This window comes from Sus scrofa, chromosome X, assembly GCF_054392235.1.
Source record: "Sus scrofa isolate SSC_HxYL_T2T_F1_AM1 chromosome X, Sscrofa_HxYL_maternal_Yorkshire_Landrace_v2.0, whole genome shotgun sequence".
NCBI lineage: Eukaryota > Metazoa > Chordata > Mammalia > Artiodactyla > Suidae > Sus > Sus scrofa.
Window position 1 is genome coordinate 111826531 of NC_139401.1, and position 24775 is coordinate 111851305.

Below are 24775 nucleotides of genomic sequence, written 5' to 3' on the forward strand. Positions count from 1 at the left end.
AGGAGATAAAAACGTAAAGAGAAAAAAAATAAATGTGGTTAGTCCCAAAAAGTCAAAGCAGTTATTAAGGTCTGTTTTGTGTTCTATATTATAATCTGTCTTAACATTAAATGTAATTTTCTGTTGACTTTGTGACCCCCAAATTTTATTTTCTTTACCCCCTCCCCAAAAGATAATTTTTTCCAGTTATCTTCTGACTACTTTTACCAGTGTTTGACTCTATTTAATAAACTCCTGGCAGAGTGTTTGTAAAACTCCTCAAGATAAAACTCAGCCTTATGTTTATTATACTATCAGATTTGCTTAATGATTAGTAAATAGACCTACACTTGGTAATGCTTTTTCTATTTAATCACCACACATATTGACAATGAGAATGCTTAAAAAGTACCATAAATTTTATGATCTCTCTTCTAAGATACCTTCTAGGAGATATTCATCTTCTTGGTAAAGTTTTCTTCCATAGAAGAAAAAAATGGTACCAGCTTTATACATTATTTCATATTTGAGAATGTATACCATGAGACATTGTGTTACAGTGTAAAGTTTGGGATTTGGAGTCAAAAAACCTGAGATTGAATCCTGATTGCATGTTTTGATGATGTTAACATATTGCACAAATCACTTGAAGTTGCAGAAAATAAAAAGGAATATTTGTAAAATTATCTTGCAGTTATTAGTAAATCATGATGCAAATATCAGTAGTTATCATTACAGAAATTACACTTTTTACCCTTAAGATCTTAGGAAAATACTGGACATTGTTTTTTCTTAAAAGTTTCAAATACAGAAAGTTTGATTTTGTTTCCATGTTAAATATGTATGTTACTTAAGTTGTGGCACTTGGTGAGAAACTTTGGTTTATGGCATGCTATCCCTTTTTTCCCCCCTAAATAGGCCTTCACTATACTATGTGATATTTTGATGATCTTCAGCCATCAAATTATGTCAGGAGGACGTGACATGTTAGAGCCATTAGTTTACACCCCTGATTCTTCATTGCAGTCTGAGTTGCTCAGCTTTATTCTGGATCATGTCTTCATTGAACAGGATGATGATAATAATAGTGCAGGTAATTTTATTGCCGTCTTTTTGTTAACCTGTGTATCTACCATAAAATCAAATTTAAATAATAACTATGTAAAGTATTACACTAGTTTGATATTTTATTTTTTAAATTTTAAAAGTTTGTTTATTTTTGTCTTTTGTCCTTTTTAGGGCCGCACCTGCGGCATATGGAGAGTCCCAGGCTAGAGGTCTAGTTAGAGCTGTAGCTGCCTGCCTACGCCAGAGACACAGAAATGCCAGATCCAAGCCACATCTGTGACCTGCACCACAGCTCACGGCAATGCAGGATCCTTAACCCACTGAGCGAGGCCAGGGATTGAACCCGCAACCTCATGGTTCCTAGTCGGATTCGTTAACCACTGCACCACGATGGGAACTCCTACACTAGTTTGATATTTTATTCTTAAAACATAAAACACAGATATGTTTTCCAGTGCAATTTATGTTCATATCTTATAACATTGTAAACTATTTGGTGACTTCTTTCTGGTATTGTCACAGAGCATGGGCTTTGGAATCAAATCTGTTTCCCACTAGCTGTGAGCTTGTTTTTCTAATTTGCAGCTACTTTACAGAACTGTATGAGTTAAACTGAGCAAAGTGAGTGTACATGTAGTACATGTAGTACAAGGCATGTAGTAGGTAGGTACTCAATAAAATTTACTTCCCTTTCTCCTGATCATTCGTAATACCAGTATTTAGGTAATTAGAGCAGAATAAAGTGTTTATTTAAATGAACTTTTTGTTGCATACTACTACTACTTTTTTTTTTTTTTTTTTTTTTTTTTTTTTTTTTTTTTGTCTTTTTGCCTTTTCTAGGGCCGCTCCTGCGGCATATGGAGGTTCCCAGGCTAGGGGTCGAATCAGAGCTGTAGCCGCCAGCCTACGCTACAGCCATAGCAACTCGGGATCCAAGCTGCGTCTGCAACCTACACCACAGCTCACGGCAACGCCAGATCCTTAACCCCACTGAACAAGGCCAGGGAACCCGAGAACTCATGGTTCCTAGTCGGGTTCGTTAACCACTGCACCATGACGGGAACTCCTCCTTTTTTTTTTTTTGCTTTTTTGGCCGCACCTGCGGCATATGGAAGTTCCCAGGCTAAGAGTAAAACCAGAGCTACAGCTGCCAGCCTACGCCACAGCCACAGCCACAGCCACGCGGGATCTGAGCCACGTCTGCGACCCACACCATACAGCTTATGGCAATGCCGGATCCCTAACCTACTGAGGCCAGGGATCGAACCCATGTCCTCATGGATCCTAGTTGGGTTTGTTATCCACTGAGCCACGAAGGGAACTCCCTGCTGTATACTTTTATACCATGATTTCTCTGTAAAAGTCTGGAGCAGTATGGAATGTTCACAGGTAAATAATCAAACCAAGCTTGCCTAGTGTTAAGTTACTCTTTGCATCCTAATTGCATACACAGATGCCTTACTTAAACAATAAATTACGGAAAAATAGACAGTATTTGGTGACTTCTTTCTGGATTTGTTTTCAATCTGAAGTTAAACTTGAAGGATAATATAACATCAATATGAGTATGTCCATACATAAACTGACATGTTCCTACAAAGCAGAGTCATGACTATATATAATTACAGACATGACTTGTAGCTTATTTATCAGTAAAGAGCTTTGTTCTCAAGTATTAAAAACTTTAACCAGAAAAGAATCGAGAAACTTAAAAGTAGCCAAAATAGATGTCAAAATTCATGTACTAACATTTATCTATTTAGAATTTTCCACCATTCACTTTCAGATACTGGTTTGATTACACTTTATTTTTAACATTCATTTGAAATTTATTGGTTAGGCAGTGTACAAGATGCTATTATGAATATGAAAAAATGAGACATGGTCTTTTTCTGTAAGAATTCCATTCAGGGAGTTCCCATCATGGCACAGTGGTTAATGAATCCGACTAGGAACCACGAGGTTGCAGGTTCGATCCCTGGCCTTGCTCAGTGGGTTAGGAATCCGGCGTTGCCGTGAGCTGTGGTGTAGGTCGTAGACGCAGCTCAGATCCCGCGTTGCTGTGGCTGTGGTGTAGGCTGGCGGCTACAGCTCCGATTAGACCCCTAGCCTGGGAACCTCCATATGCTGCGGGAGTGGCCCAAGAAATGGCAAAAAAAAAAAAAAAGAATTCAATTCGGGAGTTCCCTCTGTGGCACAGTAGGTTAATTCGACTGCAGAGGATCAGGTCACTGCAGAGGTGCAGGTTTGATCTCTGGCCTGGCACAGGATCTGGTGTTGCTGCTGCTTCAATGTAGGTCACAGCTTGTGGCTTGGATTTGGTCCCTGTCCCAAATGCCATTCATACAGCCACTTAAAAAAATTCAATTCAAGTGAAAAAGACTAATCTAAAAACAAGTGATTATAATGTGATTTTATAAGTAATAGTGGCATGTACAAAGGTTTGTGGGCATGTGGAGGAAGTTCTGATTGAACTGTAGGAGTCAAAACACCTTTGAAATAAACTAACATGTAGTATCAATCCTAAAAGATAAGTAGGAGATTTTATGGAAGTTCTTGGGTGGTGCAGTGGGTTAAGTGTTGCTGCAGTTGTGGCGCAGGTTGCAACTGCGGCATGGGATTGATCCCTGGCCTGGGAACGTCCATATGCTATGGGTGCGGGCCAAAAAAAAAAAAAAAAGAGTGGGAATTTTTAAGGCTTTTATAGGAAAGCTTAGTTACATTGTAAAACTGATACAAAATCAGTTAGGGTCCATAACCCTATTCTTAATTGGGAACTACCTTGACTTTAATTTAGACCATAGGAAGTAGAAATGAGAATAAGTTTTCCAGTACTTCTGAATTTTCTGGAAACTTCCAGGAATTTTTCTCAGTCTTAACTCTTTGGATTTTTGTTCTTTTTTTATACTTTTAAAATGAAATGTATTTAGTAGGAGTTCCCTGGTGGCCTAGCAGGTTAAGGATCTGGTGTTGTCACTGCTGTGGCACATCTTCAATCCCTGGTTTGGAAACTTTCACATACAGTGGGCATGGCCAAAATAAATAAATAAAAAGAATGTGTTCCAATTCTATGGAAAAGAATAAAATATAACACATTTGTATATACCAACCACCAGCATTTGTCAAAGTTTGCTCTATTTGTTTCAGATTTGCTTTTTAAAAGAGTAAAACATGGATGCACAAGAAGCCCTTGTTTGTATCCTTCCACAATTCCAGTATTCTTTTTTCCTAGAGATAACTGCTATCCTGAATTTGGTGTTTATCATGCTTTTGCATTTCAATTTTATTTTACTAGGAATTTGTTTATCTTTTAGTAATATGTAGTTTATTTTCTCTTCTAGCTTCCACATAAATGGTATCATGTTGAACATTTTGTTTTGCATCTTGCTTTTTTGAGTTAACATTATTTTTGAAATTTGTCAGTGTCAGCATGTGGTTATAGTTTATTCATCTTGATTGCTGAATACCATGTGATATGAATTAACCACACTTTATCCATTTTCATATTGATGAACATTCAGGTTGTTTCCTTTTTTGTCACCTATTACAAATAGTATTACAGAATTTTTTTTTTTTTGTCTTTATAGGGCCATACCCACAGCATATGGAGGTTCCCAGGCTAGGGGTCTAATCAGAGCTGTTGCTGCTGGCCTACGCCAGAGCCACAGCAACACCAGATCCGAGCCGTGTCTGCAACCTACACTACAGCTCACGGCAACGCCGGATCCTTAACCCACAGAGCAACTTCATGGTTCCTAGTCGGATTCGTTTCCATTGTGCCACGACGGGAACTCCACAGAAATGTTCTTTTACTTATCTCCTTGAGCATGTGCAAGTGCTTTTCCTAGTATACAAGCATACCTCCTTTTATTGTACTTTATAGACATAGTTTTTTAGTTTTGTTTTTACAAATCGAAGGTTTGTAACAGTCTGCATCAGGCAAGTCTCTTGATGCCTTTTTTTCCAGTAGCATTTGTTCATTTCATGTTTCTATGTCACTCATTTTCGTAATAGTTGCATCATTTCAAACTTTTCCATTATATTTGTCATGGTGAACTGTGATCAGTAATCCTTTTTTTTTTGGTCTTTTTGCCTTTTCTAGGGCCGCTCCCACAGCATATGGAGGTTCCCAGGCTAGGGGTCCAATTGGAGCTATAGCCACCAGCCTATGCCAGAGCCACAGCAACGCAGGATCTGAGCTGTGTCTGCACCTACACCACAGCTCACGGCAACACCGGATCATTAACCCACTGAGCAAGGGCAGGGATCGAACCCGCAACCTCATGGTTCCTAGTCGGATTCATTAACCACTAAGCCATGATGGGAACTCCCGTGTGATCAGTAATCTTTGATGTTATTACTCCAATTCTCATGAGAGCCTAGATGATGATTACCATTTTTTTAGCAATGAAGTTTTTTTTTTTTTTTATTTAAGATAGGTACTTTTTTTTTTTAGATGTAATGCTATTGCACTTAGACTACAGTGTAGTGTAAACATAACTTTTATATGAACTGGGACCCCAGAAAATTCATGTGACTCATTGTGATATTCCCTTTATTGTGGTAGTCTGGAATCAAACCTGCAATATCACCATTGTGCCTGTATATCTAAGAATGGAATTGTTAGATTATAGGGTCTGTATGCATCTTAAACTTGACCAAGTGTTGTCAGATTATTCTCCAAGGTAGTGTTAGTCTTTTAACCTCCCATCAGCAACATAGGATAGTTTCCATTGTTTTTCATACTCATCTAATCTTTGGTACCATAGACCCATGGCTATTTGATTTGTTAACCAACATCAGATTCGAAGGGGAGAGTAAAGTAGGGAATGTTCCTAGGGCTGCTGACAACACAATAATGGCATCTGACATATTTGAAAAGGCCCATTGTGTTAGGACTTCTCTAACATTCTTTAATCCCCACAGGAGAAAAGGTGGCTAATTTTTGATAAGAAGTGAAGAAAACTATAAATCAGGCTCAAAAAAATTCTTCATATCTGGGTAATACAGTTTTTTGGGGGAGTAAGTCTTTATACCTCCAGTTCCTGAGAGCAGTACTGAACAATGATTGGAAATAATACTGTATAGATATCCTTTATAGGAGTTCTGTCATGGCTCAGCAGAAACAAATCTGAGTAGTATCCATGAGGATACAGGTTCGATCCCTGGCCTTGCTCAGTGGGTTAAGGATCTGACATTGTTGTGAGCTGTGGTGCAAGTTGCCGATGGGGCTCGGATTCCATACTGCTGTGGCTGTGGTGTAGGCCAGTAGCTGCAGCTCCACTTTGACCCCTAGCCTGGGAACTTCCATATGCCACAGGTGATACCCTAAAAAGACAAAAAGGAAAGAAAGAAATCCATTATAATCACAGTCATAAAGGAAAAGTTAGCTTATATGTTCAATATACCATTAAAAAATAAACAGTATAAGTTTTTAAGCAGATCACTTTGGCTTTCTGGAATAGGTAATTGTAATAACAACTTTTTAGATGGTCTGTCTTAAATTCCTATCCTCAAAATTTGGTTTTAATTTATTAGCAATTATTGAGGCTTTTCAGAGACAGGGTAAAAACTTGTTATAAAAGAGTTGTTGTTTTATACACAATATTTTTGCTTTTTAGGGCCTTACCTGTCGCATATGGAGGTTCCCAGGCTAGGGGTCCGATCACAGCTACAGATGCCAGCCTACACCTCAGCCACAGCCACGCAGGATCCAAGCCGTGTCTGCAACCTACACCACAGCTCATGGCAACGCCGGATCCTTTAACCCACTGAGTGAGGTCAGGGATCGAATCCACAACCTCATGGTTCCTAGTCAGATTCATTTCTCGATGGGAACTCCTATACAGAATGTTTTTGATAAAAAAGTAATTTCATTTGTAAAATTTTTCAAGAGGAAAATTGTTCGCATAGCTTTTTATGTAAAAGACTTCATTACATTTTATTCACAGTTTCAAGTAATTAGAAACAATCCTTCGGCAGTACTTGGAGGAGCCTGTAGTCCAGTTTTCTCAATGATGAATTTCAAAATAATTTTGCCCCTTTGATAACTGAGTATCATGATCTCACATAATGGATCAGAGCAAAAATATGTGAAATTATCTTAAAAAGACAGAATGGTTTCTAGGCCAGTCTAATTGAATATCTGTAATATATATATAAAGGAAGTATCTGTCAATAGAAGTTGGGTTCGATGTGGGGTGGGGTCATCTTTAGAAGGGATGGGAGAATTTCTTAGGTTGTCTGGCCCTAGGGAAGAAAGAGCCTTAAGTAATAGAGATTGAATATACAGGTCTATCATCAAACTATCCTATTATGGAAATAGATGAATGTGTTAGGCAAGCTTAGCCTGACTTCACTAAATATCAATCCTCTTATTCAGTCCACTTGTTCCTGTTCCATGTTCATCAGCCTTCCGATTATTACTTGACATCACAAAAATTTTGTCAATTGGAATAAATGCCCTGGTCTTTTTTTATATTGAGTGATAATAAGTTTTATTTTATTCAGTTTTTTCTTTAATATTTGGAACTTTTTTCCCAGATGGTCAGCAGGAGGATGAAGCCAGTAAAATTGAAGCTCTGCACAAAAGGAGAAATTTACTTGCAGCATTTTGTAAGTTAATTGTATATACTGTGGTGGAGATGAATACAGCTGCAGATATCTTCAAGCAGTATATGAAGGTAAAGTTGAAGAAATAGATAGCAAGATATTTTTCTATCACTTTTATGTTTGGTTGCCATTGAATTTTTAATAGTAAATTACTTTTCTAGTATAAAAGAAATCACTTTTAAAATATTTAACATTTTCAGTAACATTTTCTCATACCTCTACTCCTCCATTAATGAACATTTTGGGTTTATTGAGTTCATTTGCATTTGGAATACTGGAAGCAGCTTGTCTTTAGAGTAACTGTCACTAGTAGAAATTGCATTTGTGATTTAGTTTAAAACAACAGGGTAGTGTCTCTCTCCCCTGCTTGATATAGCGTAAAAAAAAAAAAATGTTTTAGCAATCAGAAGAACTAGATGATATAGTTACTCTGCAGCTTGTGACCTTGAGTAACTCAATAGCTTTTGTGTCCTGCCTTTCTTTATCTGTGTCATTGTGATAGCTAAGGTTCCTTAAGCTCTGAAAATTCTGATTTGATTCACCATAAGTTATTCACAATTACCATAAATACATGTAAGATTCTTTAACTTTTAAGTAGTAGAAAGGATATTGTTGATTTTACTAACCGAATGTTACTACATGTGGTAAGATAATTTTCTGTAATTATCTTAACCACATTTACCTTTTTTAAAGTAAAATCTAATTATAAATGTAATTTTAAGCCTTTGCTTTCACAAAAAAATATAGATACATTTTTTTCAAAACCTAGTTAATTCTCTTTTTGGAATACTTTTGTATGTGATGGAACATTAGCACCATTATAAAGTACTTTGAAACTTAAGTTATTTGGCATGCTGCTTGCTAGATTTTTTTTTTTACCTAAAGTTATTTTTGTTTTTCTTTCTTTTTTTTTTTTTTTTTTTTTTGTCTTTTTGCTCTTTCTTTGGGCCGCTCCCGCGGCATATGGAGGTTCCCAGGCTAGGGGTCTAATCGGAGCTGTAGCCACCGGCCTACGCCAGAGCCACAGCAACACGGGATCCGAGCCACGTCTGCAACCTACACCACAGCTCACGGCAACGCTGGATCGTTAACCCACTGAGCAAGGGCAGGGACCGAACCCGCTACCTCATGGTTCCTAGTCGGATTCGTTAACCACTGCGCCACGACGGGAACTCCTAAAGTTATTTTTGAAACCATTTTGCAAGTTTTAAACTTTCAGACTTAGGCATTGTAGACTAAAGTCAATTTTATTAGTCAAATAGAGGCATGGTTATCCTGTTATTTCTGGTCTTTATGTGTGCATTTTGAAATAAGATCTTAAATTAGAAGAAAAATTCATGTATAATGTATAAATACCGCACAAAAAATAAGTTGTCTTTTAAATGTTGTTAACAGGCTATTAGTTTGTATAAGTCAAATTAATACAGTTGGAAACTACATGAACTAAATGCCAGTAGCAGTGAATAAGTTATCAAAGTAGCTGTGATTATGTTCGTTGTCTAAATAGTTCACAAAGAACATAAGTCCTTTGTTTCTATCCTTTGATTTATTTCTGAAAAACCTGTATAACTTATTGTTATATGGTATATCTCCTTAAAACCAACTCTGGAGCTTACTGTGATCATAACTGATATTTCTGAATTTACTGATGTTAGGGATTATGTGTTTAGAAATGCTAAAAAAGTTTCAGTAACATTCTTTTATGTCTTTGAAGGCATAATTTTAACCAAATTCACTTTTGTAATTTCCTTAAATGACTAACCTAAAATTAGTTTTATTGTCCAATAGTTTTTAGAGACAAAGCTCTAATTTGCTCAAATTTCTTTTCTAGTATTATAATGACTATGGAGATATCATCAAAGAAACAATGAGTAAAACAAGGCAGATAGACAAAATTCAGTGTGCAAAGACCCTTATTCTCAGTTTGCAACAGGTAAGACTTGAAGAGTACTGGCTTTAGATTAACATAATAAACACATAATAGTTTTCAAGGTAACAGTCAGAAACTGGACAAAGGGTGCAATAGACAGTTCATAAAAGTGGGAATGCCAGATACTCAGTCTCACTAGTAGATATTGTGCAAGTAAGATCATTTTTTGCTTTGAGACTGGCAAAACCTACAGCTGCCTAATGTATGGGAAAAACAGGTATGTCAGCAATATATATTGGTTCAACATTCCTGGCAGGCAGTTTAGCAATGTATTTCAAAATTTATAATGTGTATGCCATTTAAGTCAGCAATACTACTTTTAGAAATTTATCCACAGTAGTAATAGGACAAGTTTGCAAAAATGGGTGTACAAGATTATATACACGGCAAAATTGTTTATAATGGCAAGAAATTTGAAATAATCCAAATGTCCACTGATAGGATATCAGATGAATATATTGTGTAGCACATCTCTTCAGTGGGTATTGTGTAGCGCTTAAAATTAGTGTAGGTCTGTATTCATTAATTTGTAAAGATCTCTGCAATGTACAGTTTGAGAATAAAATATATAAACTTGTGCATATCTTTATATCTGTTTCGAAAAAACAATCACCAAAATGTTGCTTTGGTAGGTTTCAGGTGAATTTTACCTTTTTCTTTGTACATTTCCACATGTATTTTAATGAGCATTTATCAATCTTATGATCAAAGTATAGCAGTCATTTTCATTTTGGCAGTGGCAGGGCAGGTTTAATTAAAAATCATTTTGCTTAGTATACTTTTCCCTCTGGAGTCCAAATAAATGCATGTAAAACATAACCCAACCCATTTCACTTTGGTAAACTTTCTTGCTTTTTAGAAATCTAGGTTTTAAAAAATATTAATTTCATTTGCATATCTGGAATTTCTTTATTCAAATTAATATAATTTAGCATATTTAAAGGCAGCATTTAAATAATTTTTCTTTTGCTGTGAAATAACAGCTGTTCACTATAGAAAGTTTAGAAAATATTCTAGGAAAACTAGAAAAAAATACAACTTACCCTTAATTTTTTTCACTTAGCAATGTTTTAAATTTTTTTTGTTTGTTTCTTTTTGTCTTTTTAGGGCCACACCTGCAGCATATGGAGGTTCCTAGGCCAGGGGTCGAATCAGAGCTGTAGCTGCTGGCCACAGCCACAGCAACACAGGATCCGAGACACGTCTTCGGCCTACACCACAGCTCAGAGCAATGCTGGATCCTTAACCCACTGAACGAGGCCAGGGATCAAACCTGGGTCCTCATGGATGCCAGTCAGATTCATTTCCACTGAACCATGATGGGAACTCTTTTTTTTTTTTTTTTTTTTAAATGGCTAGGTACAGCATATGGAAGTTCTCAGGCTAGGGGTCAAATTGGAGCTGCAGGTGTGGTCTACACCACAGCCATAGCAACACAGGATCTAAGCCACATCTGCAAGTTAACATTACAGCTTGTGGCAGCGTCAGGTCCTTAACCCACTGAGCAAGGCCAGGGATTGAACCTGCATCCTCATGAAGACCTCAGGTCCTTAACCCACCGAGCCACAATGGGAACTCCACATTTTATTTATAATAGCCTTCCTAATGTTTTTATGCCTCTGTAAAATCTTATTTCATTTTACAAATATAAAAGCTCTGGAGTTCCTGTCATGGTGCAGGGGAAACGAATCTGACTGGGAACCATGAGGTTGCAGGTTCGACCCCTGGCCTCACTCAGTGGGTTAAGGCTCTGACATTACTGTGGCTGTGGTGTAGGCCAGCAGCTGTAGCTCTGATTAGACCTCTAGCCCAGGAACCTCCATATGTTGTGGGTGTGGCCCTATAAAGACAAAAGACAAAAAAAAATCATACTGTGTGGTCTATTTTGAAATCTTGAATTTTTCATATTAATAAATCCTGAACACTTTCCTGCCATTAAGTACTTTCCTCTGCATTTTTTTTTTTTTTTTTTTGTCTTTTTGCTATTCCTTGGGCCGCTCCCGCGGCATATGGAGGTTCCCAGGCTAGGGGTCCAATCGGAGCTGTAGCCACCGGCCTACGCCAGAGCCACAGCAACGTGGGATCCAAGCCACGTCTGCAACCTACACCACAGCTCACGGCAACGCTGGATCGTTAACCCACTGAGCAAGGGCAGGGACCGAACCCGCAACCTCATGGTTCCTAGTCGGATTCGTTAACCACTGCGCCACGACGGGAACTTCCCCTCTGCATTTTTTAATGACTGTGTAGTATTCCATTTTATAGAGGAACTACAATGTAACCAAGCTCTCTTGCTTGATGTAGAAGTCTTTTACAATTCTTGCCCTTATAAGTAGCACTGAAACAAACATTTTTGTACCAATGTATTATACACATATATTACTATTATCATTCCTTTCAGATAAAGTCTGATCATTACAATTGCTTTTGTCGTAGGGCATGAAAATTCTAAAACTTTCACTACAGGTTGCCAAGAGGATACCTCAATTATGTCCCCAGCAGATTAGTACTCGTTGTACTGTATATCGGTTTTTTGTTTGTTTGTTTTTGGCCACACCTGCAGCATGTGAAAGTTCTGGGCCACAGCAACGATTCCAGCCACTGCAGTGACAATGCTGGATCCTTAACCTGCTGTGCCACAAGGGAACTCTGCATTGTATTCTTAAGTAGTAGCCATTATCTGTTGAAGACTTTCACCTTTTGATAGTTGAAAATTTTTATTTTTTTTTCGCTCACTTTATGATAAAACTTCTTGATGTGAAGATAATACCAGCAGAAAAGAATTCTGTCTAAACTAATCTAAAGAGTTTATAATGTCAATAACTACCTCTAGTCTGAGTATATATATAAGTGCTGCAATTTTCGTCATATTTGTATCATGCTTTTAAAAATCCATGTTTTAGAATAAATGCAATGCCTCATTTATAGAACATCAAATGTATTTTAAATATAAAATGTATTTTGGGAGTTCCCATCGTGGTGCAGCGGAAACAAATCTGACTAGGAACCATGACATTTCGGGTTCGATCCCTGGCCTCACTCAGTGGGTTAAGGATCTGGCGTTGCTGTGGCTGTGGTGTAGGCCGGCGGCTATAGCTTGGATTAGACCCCTAGCCTGGGAACCTCCATATACTGCAGGTGGGGCCCTCAAAAGACCAAAAAAAAAAAAAAAACCAACACTGTATTTTGGGAGTTCTGGTGGCTCAGCAGGTACAGCATTTGGCTGTGGCACAGGTTCATTCCCTGACCTGGAAACATGCCGTGAGTGTGGCCCCCCCAAAAAAAAAAAAAAAAAGTGGTATTTTAAAATTAGGTATTAATAATACATAATTATTTAAAAATTTAACGTGCTTTATTTCTTTCCAAACAGCTTTTTAATGAAATGATACAGGAAAATGGCTATAATTTTGATAGATCATCCTCAACTTTCAGCGGCATAAAAGAACTTGCTCGACGTTTTGCTTTAACTTTTGGACTTGATCAGTTAAAAACAAGAGAAGCCATTGCTATGCTACACAAGTAATTTCCAAATATTTTATTCAGCTCTCCTGTTCGTTAATCATGAAGGTTTTTTGTATCTTGCTCTTAAACAGAATAACCAAATTCAGTTGATCTTTATTACTTTATTTACAAATCTATGACATGTCTCCTTTCTTAAGAACCAGTTGTAGTGCTGTCTCCATTGACACATGAATTGGGACTAAAACATCTTTCTTTTATACAAAGTCTTTGCTTTAATTAAAACCATACAAAATTTTTATAAATTATGTGAAGAAAAGCAACATATTCATCAGGTATTATAAAATCTCTTTTAACAGTTTTTGTCACATTATCTCACTGCTAGGTAGAGAAATTTTTGAGATGTGATTCCTTTCTTTCAAGTTTTCTGTTTTTGGTCGTATTCTCTGTTTTGTAGCTATCTTTTCTTGTGTTCTGAGCCACAACCTTTACTCTGTCTGCATGTTTCCTTTGCCTTATCAAAACTGGAAATCATCTGATTTTATTTTAGGCACATAATTTAGTGATCAGTTTTACTTTTAAGTATGAGTGTATTTTAGAGCTCTAACATAACAAACACATGGATATTAATGCCCTTTGTCTCTTTATTGTGAATAAAGAGGCTTGCCTTTGGAAAAATCAAGAGGCTTTAACTTTGTTTCATTGAAAGCCCTCTTTTATTTGTGTCTTCTAAAATTCCTGTTGCTTACTTAGTTATGAAAGTGTTAAATGACTCCCTTCAGAAATTATTCTGCTCTTTGAGTTAGTCCCATACTTTCCTCAACTTTAATTCACTCTCTCCTTTTCACTTTGCTCTAAAAGTCTCAAATTTCTTTGTATGCTTTTTAATACTTTGGATGGTAATTTTAGCTAATGCTTAAGGGCCACACATGTAGTAATTATTTTGAGAAGTAATAACATTATTTACTTCATATAATATCCTTATTTCTTTCCTCCCTGGTTTAATCTGGATTTTTTTTTTAGTCATCATTTTGATAGTCTGTAATGTTGGGTTGTTGTCTTGATTAATAGAGGTATTTGTTGTTAAATGTAGTTAAAATAGGTCCTGAGTAGAGTTTAATTTTTAAACTTTATTCTTAAACGAGTCTTTAATCATTATAAGTTAATCCCCTGTGTTATAGATCTCCATTAGGTCTTAAAAAATGCAGAACATTTATTGATCATTATGTGAAAGAATTTGGGTTCTCCGCAGAGAACTGAGGAAAGAATGTAGATATACCAAACCACGTTTGAAATAAAAGACCAGCTGTGCTGTGTGTATGTGTGTTTTAAAGAAAGTAACAGTGGTATAAAATGTAAATATATTTACATTTGTCTTTGTTGTTGTTGTTGCAGAGATGGCATAGAATTTGCTTTTAAAGAGCCTAATCCACAAGGAGAGAGCCATCCACCTTTGAATTTGGCATTTCTTGATATTCTCAGTGAATTTTCTTCTAAACTACTCCGACAAGACAAAAGAACAGTGTATGTATTTGCTAGAAATACTCTATTTAATTTTGTTTTGGAATTCTTTATTTTTTTTATTTTGAATTTTTTTTTTTTTTTGTTCTTTTTAGGGCCACACCTGTGGCATATGGAGGTTCCCAGGTTAAGGGCCAAATCGGAGCTACAGCTGCCAGCCTGTGCCACAGTTATAGCAACTCGGGATCCAAGCCGAGTCTGTGACCTACGCTACAGCTCACGGCAACGATGGATCCCTGACCCTCTTGAGCAAGGCCAGGGATCAAACCTGCTTCCTCATGGATCCTAGTCGGGTTCGTTAACCACTTTTTAGGGCCGAACCCGCGGCATAGGGAGGTTCCCAGGCTAGGGGTCCAATCAGAGCTGTAGCTACTGGCCTACACCAGAGCCACAGCAATGCAGGATCTGAGCTGCGTCTGCGACCTACACCACAGCTCTTGGCAACGCCGGATCCTTAACCCACTGAGCGAGGCCAGGAATTGAACCTACAACCTCATGGTTCCTAGTCAGATACGTTTCTGCTGTGCCTTGATGGGAACTCCTGTTTTGGAATTCTTAAAGATTGTTGTACTTGGTATGTCTCTCATGTTAGATTTGTAAGATTGCATTAATGCACTAAAAACTTTGTAATTTGTATAATTTAAGGATTATAACTGTTTTATGCATAATACATAATTTTAGTTCTGTGAGTGCCTTACCAGTTAGTTATGGCTTTAGGGGTATAACTGGAATGCTTCGTGTATTCTTATTTGTGTTCTTTGCTTATAACCAAGGAAGGAGCATTTAACAGACAGTAATATCACTGATCCATCAGGAGCATATTGGTCTGTTCTGAGTTGTGATTACACTGAAAAGTAGAAATGTGTCTCTCCCTTCCTACCCCTCCTCCCCTTTTATCTTTGTACTTTCGCTAGTAGTCCTGTCCTCAAAGACCATTTAAACAGGTTATTTTTATGGTGTGTCTCCTAAAATGGTGGCTTACATTCTAAGAGAGCCCAACAAATGGAATTAAAGTTTCAAGATCTTCTTTCACCCCCATCCCACCCCCAACCCAAAGCTTTGAGGTATAAAAGGACAGAAGAATATGAATAACTCATAGTATAGACAATGTCTTCTGAAAGTCCACCAGTATTTTGCATTTAAAGGTTATGTAGATATTTTATGAAATTCTAAAGCAGACAAAATTAATCTATGGTGATAGAAATCACAGTAATGGTTACTTCTGGGGCTGGAGAAACTTAATGGGAAAGGGGATACAGGGTATTCTTTCTAGGGTCATGGAAACATCCTGTATCTTAATTATAGATGTATGGGTTATGTGGTTGCATTCATTTGTAAAACTGATCCAACTTTATTCTTAATTTCTGTGCATTTTATTATATATGAATTTATCCCAGTTAAAAATTGCATTGAGACTATTAATTATAGAAATACAAGTAAAAGTAATAAAAAAACATTTCTCACCTAGCGGATAAGTAGAAATTTAAGAAATCTGATAGTGCCAAGTATTGCCAGGGATGTGGAGCAGTGGAGACTTTTGTATATTACTAGTGGCAGAGTACATTGATGCAGGATCATTTTGTGGAAATATTTGGCAATACTTAGTAAAGTTTAAGGTTAGCCCTACCTCATGGTCTAGTAATTCGAGTCATAGGTAGATATCCTAGAGGAACTCTAAAAGAATTTGACTAAATACTCAAACTGTCAGCTAGAAAATGGGATCAATAGATAGATAAACAATGGAATACTATACTGTGGCCAAAATGGTTAGATTTTTTAAGAAATAAACAAGAGTTCCTTAATTTTATTAAAAACCCATTTATTGTTCAAATTTCTAGTAGTCTCAGATGTCATAAATGGCTTTTATTTTTACAGTTCATTTGATTTAATTAGGATTTAAATAAGATTCACACAGTCCAACTCATCTGCTTTTAAAATCCTTAAAAATTTTTTTCATCTTTATTGAGGTATAATTGACAAATAGAACTGTAGTATCTTTAAAGTGTACAACATGATGAATTAATATACACATACGTACACACACATTGTGGAAGGATTCCCATAATCAAGTTAATTAACATTTAGCACCTCACATATTTATCCGTTTCTGGATCAGAATACTAATCTCCACTCTTCAGCACCAAACAGTATGTTTGTAACTGATAGATCCTTTCTCTTTAATAGTGTTCAAAACTGGTAGTTCTGAATTTATTTGCATTAGCTGTTATTATGACAGCAAAATTTGGGTTGCAGTTTACATTTAGTTGATGAAAATTTTGTTCATGTATTTGAAACTTAATTTAAATAATAAACACTGAACTCTGTCAGAAGCCTGGGATTTGAATCATAGTTACACTGCTTTCTCATTTTTATGACCATGGATATATTAACTTTTCTTTTTTTTCTTTTTTGTCTTTTTAGGGCCGTACCTGCAGCATGTGGAGGTTCCCAGGCTAGGGGTCCAATTTGAGCTACAGCTGCCGGCCTACACCAGAGCCACAGCAATGCAGGATATGTCTGTGACCTACACCACAGCTCACAGCAATGCTGGATCCTCAACCCACTGAGGGATCAAACCTGCATTCTCATGGATACAAGTCGATTCCTTAACTGTTGAGCCACAATGGGAACTTGTATATTACCTTTTCTTAACCATTCTGTTCTTATCTGTCAAATGGAGAGAATGTTTCCCTCATAAGATTCTAGGAATAAAGCTAAAGAACCCAAGAGGAAAACATCTAGCACACAGTAGTCACACAAATATTAGTTCATTTTTGATTGCCATATTATATATAAGCCATAGAGTGTTTGTGATACTTGAATCCAACAATAGATAGTCTATTAGGCTTCCGTAAGATTGAAACATTTTTTGTAGGTAGGGACCTTATCTGATTCACCTTTGTATCTATCCCTATTGTCTGGGACTTAGATGCTCAAAAGATCCTAAACTGAAATGCTGTGAATTATTTAATGTGAGAATCATGATAGAGACAAAAATGCTCATCAGTATACTGTTGAGGCTGAGATTGAGTAGTGAAGTAATATGCCCTTGCTCACACAGCCAGGGGTTGGTAGAGCTGGGACTAGGACCCAAGTTGTGTGATTTTTTTTTTTTTTTAATCCAATCCTCTTTGCAGAAGTATGACTCAGGTCTGTTCTAACAAATGACCTGTACAGTTAGGATAGAATAGAGACATCTTGAGAGAGAGAACACTAATATCCTTCACTTATTTTGTATGCTTTGAGCAAGTGTGGACTATCAACCATTATTTTGTTTCATTCTAATTTACTTTTTAATTTAGCTCTAATTAAATCATTGTATGTTCTAAGTAGTGTATGAGCCTTAAGATTATTAGGAATAAGCAAAAAGGAAAAAAACTATGGCAATTTAATATATCAAAGCTAATGATCTCCACTCCTTTTTAAGGTATGTTTACTTGGAAAAGTTCATGACCTTTCAGATGTCACTCCGAAGAGAAGATGTATGGCTTCCGCTGATGTCATACCGAAATTCTTTGCTAGCTGGTGGTGATGATGACACCATGTCAGTCATTAGTGGAATCAGCAGTAGGGGGTCAACTGTGCGAAGTAAAAAATCAAAACCATCTACAGGAAAACGGAAAGTGGTTGAAGGCATGCAGCTTGCACTCAGTAAGAGTATAGTTTATTCTCTTCATATCTTTACCAACTGAATTGATTAAGGGCCACCTTATTTTAAAATTTGAGATGTGTATTAAATGATATTTTGTACAGTGTGTCCAGTTATGTGGAAAGTACTGTTTTAAGCATTGTATACACATAAATTAGGTTTTCACAACTCTTTAGGTACATTCTCATTTTTTAGGTGAGAAAACTAGTACAGAGAAGTAACTTACCTGAAGGTCACACAGATATTAAGTAGCACAGCCAAGCATTGTCACTCTAGAGCACTTGGTTTACATACTGTATACTCTATGCACAGAAATATGGACTCAGTATTTTAGAGCCAATTGTTAGCTAAGAGTTTAAGTGAAACAACAGATTCAGAGAGGTTCCAACTTTTAAATTTCTATCGAGATCATTAATCATAAAGAACTCGATAGAAATAGAAGTTGTTATCTATAATCTTAGAGGTAAGAATATATTATGACACTTGCATCTCTTAGCTTCTTAATACTGTAAGGTTGGTTCAAAATGGGCCTGGGGACTTTTTTCCTCTCCTTTGGAAACTTTATAAACAAATTAGTATAGTTAGTAAAATTTGTTCCAGCTATTATTCCTGAGTAAAAAACTACCCCCTCCCCCCAAACTTAAGACATGGCAGGTACATGACATCTGATGCTTCAGCTAGGAAGGCTCAAAGGGTGATGACTGGAATCATATGGAGACATCTTTACTTATATCTATATCTGATGATGGCTGTCAGCTGGGACCTCAGCTGAATTGTCTGCCAAGAACACGTTATGTGTGGACCTTTCTATGTGGCTGTTTGGCTTCCTTACAGCGTGTGACTACGCTCTAAGACCAAGTGTCCCAAGAGACAAAGACTTTGGAAGCTGTCATTTTCTTAAGGCCAGAAACTGAGCATAATTTCCATCATATTCTATTGATCAAAGAATCACAGGGCCTAGATTCAAGGTGATGGGACATCATTACCCACTAGTATTTAAAACTTGATTGTCCCATGGATTGTTTTAATATAAATGCATAAGCTTACCATTTATACAATCTTAGACTTGATTGGTTATATAGTCCCAATATTCCAGTCTGGGGAGAAATCTATCTTACAGTATCTCTGACTAGTTAAAATAGTTAGGACTGATGGTTTATAGAAAGTTAAAATAAATTTTCCTTCTTTTGAAAATAGTTATCAAATTAAAAGATGCGTTCCCAGGATATCACTACAAATTTTAAGAAGTTTTTCTCATCTGAACCTCTGACTTACCTGGTCTACACAGTTAGCCTCCTAAGTGGCCTGTTTGCTCACTATTCTTCATATTCCTTCTTCTTTCTTTCTTCCTTCCTCCCTCCATCCCTTCCTCCCTTCCCTTCTTTCTTTTTTTCTTTCTTTCTGCCACCCCAAGGCCTCTTGAGTTCCTGGGCCAGGGATGTGATCCTAGCAGTTGTGATCTTGGATCTCAGAGCTGTGGCAATGCCAGATCCTTTAGCCCACTGTGTTGGGTCAGGGATTGAACCTGCATCCTGACACTGCAGAGGCACACCAATCTCATTGCACCACAGTGGGAACACCTTTTTTTCCCCCAACTTTTAAAGTTTTATTGAAGTGTAATTGATTTACAGTGTTGTGGTAGTCTTCGTGATAATCTTCATATTCTCAAGCCCACTCTCCACACTCTTATCACTTACTTTGTCTAAAACATGTAACTCATCACATCACTTCCCATAAAACCTTCAGCAGCAATTCCTGTCACCTTAGCACAGCTTATAAGACTTTGTATAAATTTTTTTTTTTTTTTTTTTTTTTTTTGCCTTTTCTGGGGCCACTCCCGTGGCATATGGAGGTTCCCAGGCTGGGGGTCTAATTGGAGCTGTAGCCGCTGGCCTACGCCAGAGCCATAGCAACGCAGGATCTGAGCTGCGTCTGTGACCTACACCACAGCTCACGGCAACGCCAGATCCTTAACCCACTGAGCAAGGCCAGGGATCGAACCCGCAACCTCATGGTTCCTAGTCAGATTCGTTAACCACTGAGCCATGACGGGAACTCCCTAAATTGATTCTTGCCTTACCTTTTGCCGTCTGCTCCAGAAGTATTAGAATCTTAGTTTGAACATAAGAAATTGACGATTTTTGCAGGTCAAAAATTGACAAATATCAGCGGATTAGTTTGGTTTGTTTAGTCATGCCTCAGTGCTTTTGCTTATGTTCTTCCTCCTGCATAGGAAACTTCACAGTCCACACAGTATCTGCTGTAATCAGAAGTCACTTCTGAACTCTGATCTCATTGATCTCTCTCACTGATTCCCATTCTACCTGTGCTTCCCTCTCTTTTAGCACTTACCACAGTGTGTTAAATTGCCTGTGTTTTTCTTTCCCACGATTAGACTGAAGGGTGTGGCAGGAACTGCACCTTACATATCTTTGTATCCCCCTGTTCCAAGCACCAGCATGTGGAAGGTAACCAGATGTTGTTAACTTGAACAGGTTCTATTAGACACTTAGTCAAAATTAGTGACTAAACTTCATCACTGTTAATTTTCTTTTTCAGCTGAAGAAAGCAGTAGTAGTGACAGTATGTGGCTAAGCAGAGAACAAACACTGCACACCCCAGTTATGATGCAGACTCCACAACTCACCTCAACGATTATGAGAGAGCCCAAAAGATTACGACCTGAGGATAGTTTCATGAGTGTCTATCCAATGCAGACTGAACATCATCAAACTCCTCTTGATTATAAGTAAGTACATTTGATCATTTTCTGTACTATAACTTTATTAATTACATAGAAAAAAGTTAAGTTAAAAGAAGAATAAAATTCTCCTTGAAGCACGCAGGTAACATGGATGTTAGCTCAAAGACAACAAGAGGAAGCAAGGCAACAGCAGGAGAGAGCAGCAATGAGCTATGTTAAACTGCGAACTAATCTTCAGCATGCCATGTAAGTGAGAGTGCCTTATTGTCTGAGTCTAGGAAGTTCACTAATTCATTTTAACATATTTTAATGTGTGCCTTATCTAAAAATTTCAGCAGACTCTCTAAAGTAACTAAGCTGAAACAATCAAGGAACTAAAAATTGGTCTTTCCAACAGAATAAAAAATCCTTTTAAAGTTAAATATTAACTAGTTAGTTACAGGACCAATCTTAGGTTGATCTGTTGGAAAAGTTTAAATATGAATCCTTGTTTATTTTGGTACACAGAGCTATAGCTAAAAATACAGTTTTGTTACGTCTTAATTGATTCCCTACCTTAGTTCAGGCCCTTGTCACTCACCTGAACTGAATATTAGCTTTCTAACTCGTTTTCTTCCCTCAAATCTCCCATTTATCCTCTCACCAACCTCCTTCACTCACTCCCCCCACCACCACTCCATCATTCATACTGCCATCAAGAATTGCTATTCTAGAATAAAAATCTGATCATGTTAACTCTTTTCCTTAAAACCTTTCTATGGTTCCCCATTGCTTGCAAGATACAATTCAAACTCCTTAGCTCATGGCATGCAAGATCTTTCTAAATATGGCCCCTGCCTACATCTTAGTATCATACCCTGTTCCCTGGCAACTGGTAAAATCATTGTAAAAGAACAAGCTCAGGTGTCATCTATGCTCCCTTAACGCTATGTATATTTCTGTTTCTTTAGCACTTACCACATTGTATTATAGTTTGTTTTGAATATGTCCCTTTCTCTAGACTGTGAGCTCCTTAAGGGCAGGGACCTCCTTCTTTCTTTTAAATTGAAGTATAGTTGATGTACAATATTATGTAAGTTACAATTTTTAAGGTTATGCTCCATTTATAGTTGTTATAAAATATTGATATAGTCTGTGCTGTACAGTGTAGCCTTGTAGCTTGTTTTATACATAATAGTTTGTACCTCTTAATGGGGATCACTTTCATTTCCTGTTATTACTTGGCACATAAAAAAGTTCATTGAATGAATAAATGTCCAATGCTAAAAAAATGTAGTTTAATTTTCAAATACTTTGTTTTTACTGGAATCTGTATGAGAGTCTTATAAATTTTTATTAACTTCAGTCTCTAAAAGAAATGGCATATAAGCAGTCTTCAGATGATTGGTACAAAGGAGGAGGATCTGATGATTCTAGTTATTTAGGTTTTTGAGTTTGAAAGCTTTGTATTTGTAACAATGTATATATTTTAATGCTGGAAGATAGTAATTGCTACCTTTTTAAAATTTATATTTCATTTTGTTGGTTTTCAAATGATGAGAATTTTAACTACTTTTCATTTGCCATGGGAGTAGTAGTCTATTTAAATTCACTCTAGTTATCTATAGTGGTCTTAAGAACTTCTTCAGACAATGTATACTTTATCACATATGTGGATTCTGATCCTAATATGTCTAATATGTTCATTCTCTATACTGTCCCTTGGTTCTGTCCCCTATTCTGTTTCTGTGGCCACAGTCTCTTTAGTATATACTCTTACTTCATGCTGGATTCAGTAAGTGATTTCTTAGCTTCCAACCAGTCACCAATCCAAACACCCCATAATTCTGCCATGTAATTCTTTGGTCCATATGTCTCCCCTAAAAAGATCTTTCACAATGTCTTTTTACTCAGTACCATTTATTATTATTCTTTTGTATGTAGATTGGTTGATTAAGTTTTTTTCTTCCACTTTTATGCTATAATTAATATACAACACTGTATAAGTTTTGGGTGTACAGCGTAATGATTTGATCTCCATATATCATGAAATGATGACCACAGTAAGTTTACTGAACATCCATCATCTCATAGAGATACAGTATTTGTTATTCATTTTAATTCTTCTTAGAGATAAACTTCCCCAGGTGACTAAGAAATTAACATAGTTAAATGATTCTTAGCAGACGATTCTTTTAGTTTTTGTACTCTAAGTGGTCAAGTACTCACGTGCCTGAGACCTTGAATATTTTCTTTTTATATCATTTGTTCTGTAATGGTATCTGTCCTATAACTGGAAATACTTCCAAATTATCTCTCTTTTTTATAGTTTATGCCACACATATATCTTCTTTATACTCCAAATGAAGTGCAGAATGGATTTCTGGTTTTCTATAACATACAGTCCCCAAAGCACACATATTTCTTTCACAGTTGGCTCCACCAAATATATAGTAAAATTGTCATTTACTATTCAGAACTCCTAGGAAATGTGGACCATTGTCAATGTTTTTATCCAGGTAGCCTGGATTAGACATCATGTCTTGTTATCTTTTAAGATCCAACATAGTATTATTTAAATTGTAAGCAAGCATTCAGTAAATAATTGATTTTTGGGGTGGAACCTTTAAATGAATGAGAAAAGAAGGGAATGTCAGCCAAACTGGGGAACAAGTCACTCTCAGTTTCACTGTTATGTTGATTCCATTATGCTGATCTGGGCTAATTTGTGAACTTGAAATTTGAGTTTATTCTTTATGTGATAAACAAAATTTTTGGTCTTAATTTTTATTTTACTTTTCTATATATGTCTTAAGTTTTGAGTTTCATAGGACACAGAGTGCAAGTTTCAGCATAAATGTTGCTCATTTCTTCCTGAAGCAGAATTAATCTCTTCTTTCAGTGTATCTTTATAGCACTTAATGCATATTTCTCTTGCAATATTTGTCATACTTTGTCATAATTAATTTTCTCTGTTTCCCATAGTAGAATGTGAGCTCCTTGAGGGCAGGAACCATGTCTTACTCATCTTTTATTTTGCATCTGTAGGTCACAATAGAAGTCTGGCACATATTAGGCATTGTGTAAAAATGAGTGAGTGCCTGGTACATTTTAGGTAGTGAGTCAGTGAATGAGTGATTTTAAAATTAACATTATAGATTAATGAAAATATATGTATTCTGAAAGTGTCATTTCTTTGGTCTCTGTTTTATATTTGTTTATTAATTTATATCCTGCCTACTTTCAAAAAGGATTTGAGGTATCTTATCTGTTCCCATGTGGGAAATTCTCATTGAACTTTTATATAGGATGTCAGAACTATCAAGCTAAATGTATCGAAGTAACGTAGAATAAACATGACTCCTTAGCATTTTTAGACGAGTGGACATTGGGGTTTTGACATCATTGATGACATGATCAATGCCTAATCATTTTCCCTGACCTTTAATTCCATCATTTTCCATTATTCTTGAATATAGAGAGCCACATAGTTGCTGCCAGTACATTAATAGTCATAACTTTGGTTCTGATCTTGACCTTGTTTTGTATTTCTCTAGTCGGCGTGGCACAAGCCTAATGGAAGATGATGAAGAGCCAATAGTTGAAGATGTTATGATGTCCTCAGAAGGGAGGATTGAAGATCTTAATGAGGGGATGGATTTCGACACCATGGATATAGACTTGGTAAGACAATGATTTCTGTAAGATTTTCAATTTAGATCTTTTGGAAGTTAAGTTGGATATTTATTATAGGAAAGAAATACTTGCCATGAAAAGTAAGTTTTGCAAAATTAAGTAAAATAGTTGCCAGGAGTTTAGATATTTGAGATGGGATTGAGAAAGGGTGAGGTTGGTGAGGGTTTAAGATGATAAA

General features: G+C 36.6%; 1 protein-coding gene across 15 annotated transcripts in view; it reads left to right on the plus strand.

Annotated features, from left to right (window-relative positions):
• Positions 1–24775, plus strand: part of STAG2 (STAG2 cohesin complex component) — a 140124-nt gene that overhangs the window by 108226 nt on the left and 7123 nt on the right. For 8 of the 15 annotated variants that reach the window (XM_021080228.2, XM_021080225.2, XM_021080227.2 and 5 more), the window contains 8 exons: positions 898–1072; positions 7591–7730; positions 9491–9592; positions 12960–13108; positions 14444–14572; positions 17997–18220; positions 20778–20967; positions 24459–24585. In XM_021080228.2, coding sequence (XP_020935887.1) covers positions 898–1072; positions 7591–7730; positions 9491–9592; positions 12960–13108; positions 14444–14572; positions 17997–18220; positions 20778–20967; positions 24459–24585 — 1236 coding nt within the window. Of the gene's footprint in view, positions 1–897; positions 1073–7590; positions 7731–9490; positions 9593–12959; positions 13109–14443; positions 14573–17996; positions 18221–20777; positions 20968–21057; positions 21169–24458; positions 24586–24775 lie in introns of all 15 variants that reach the window. The other 7 variants (XM_013986403.3, XM_005673884.4, XM_005673887.4 and 4 more) reach the window with 1 other exon arrangement.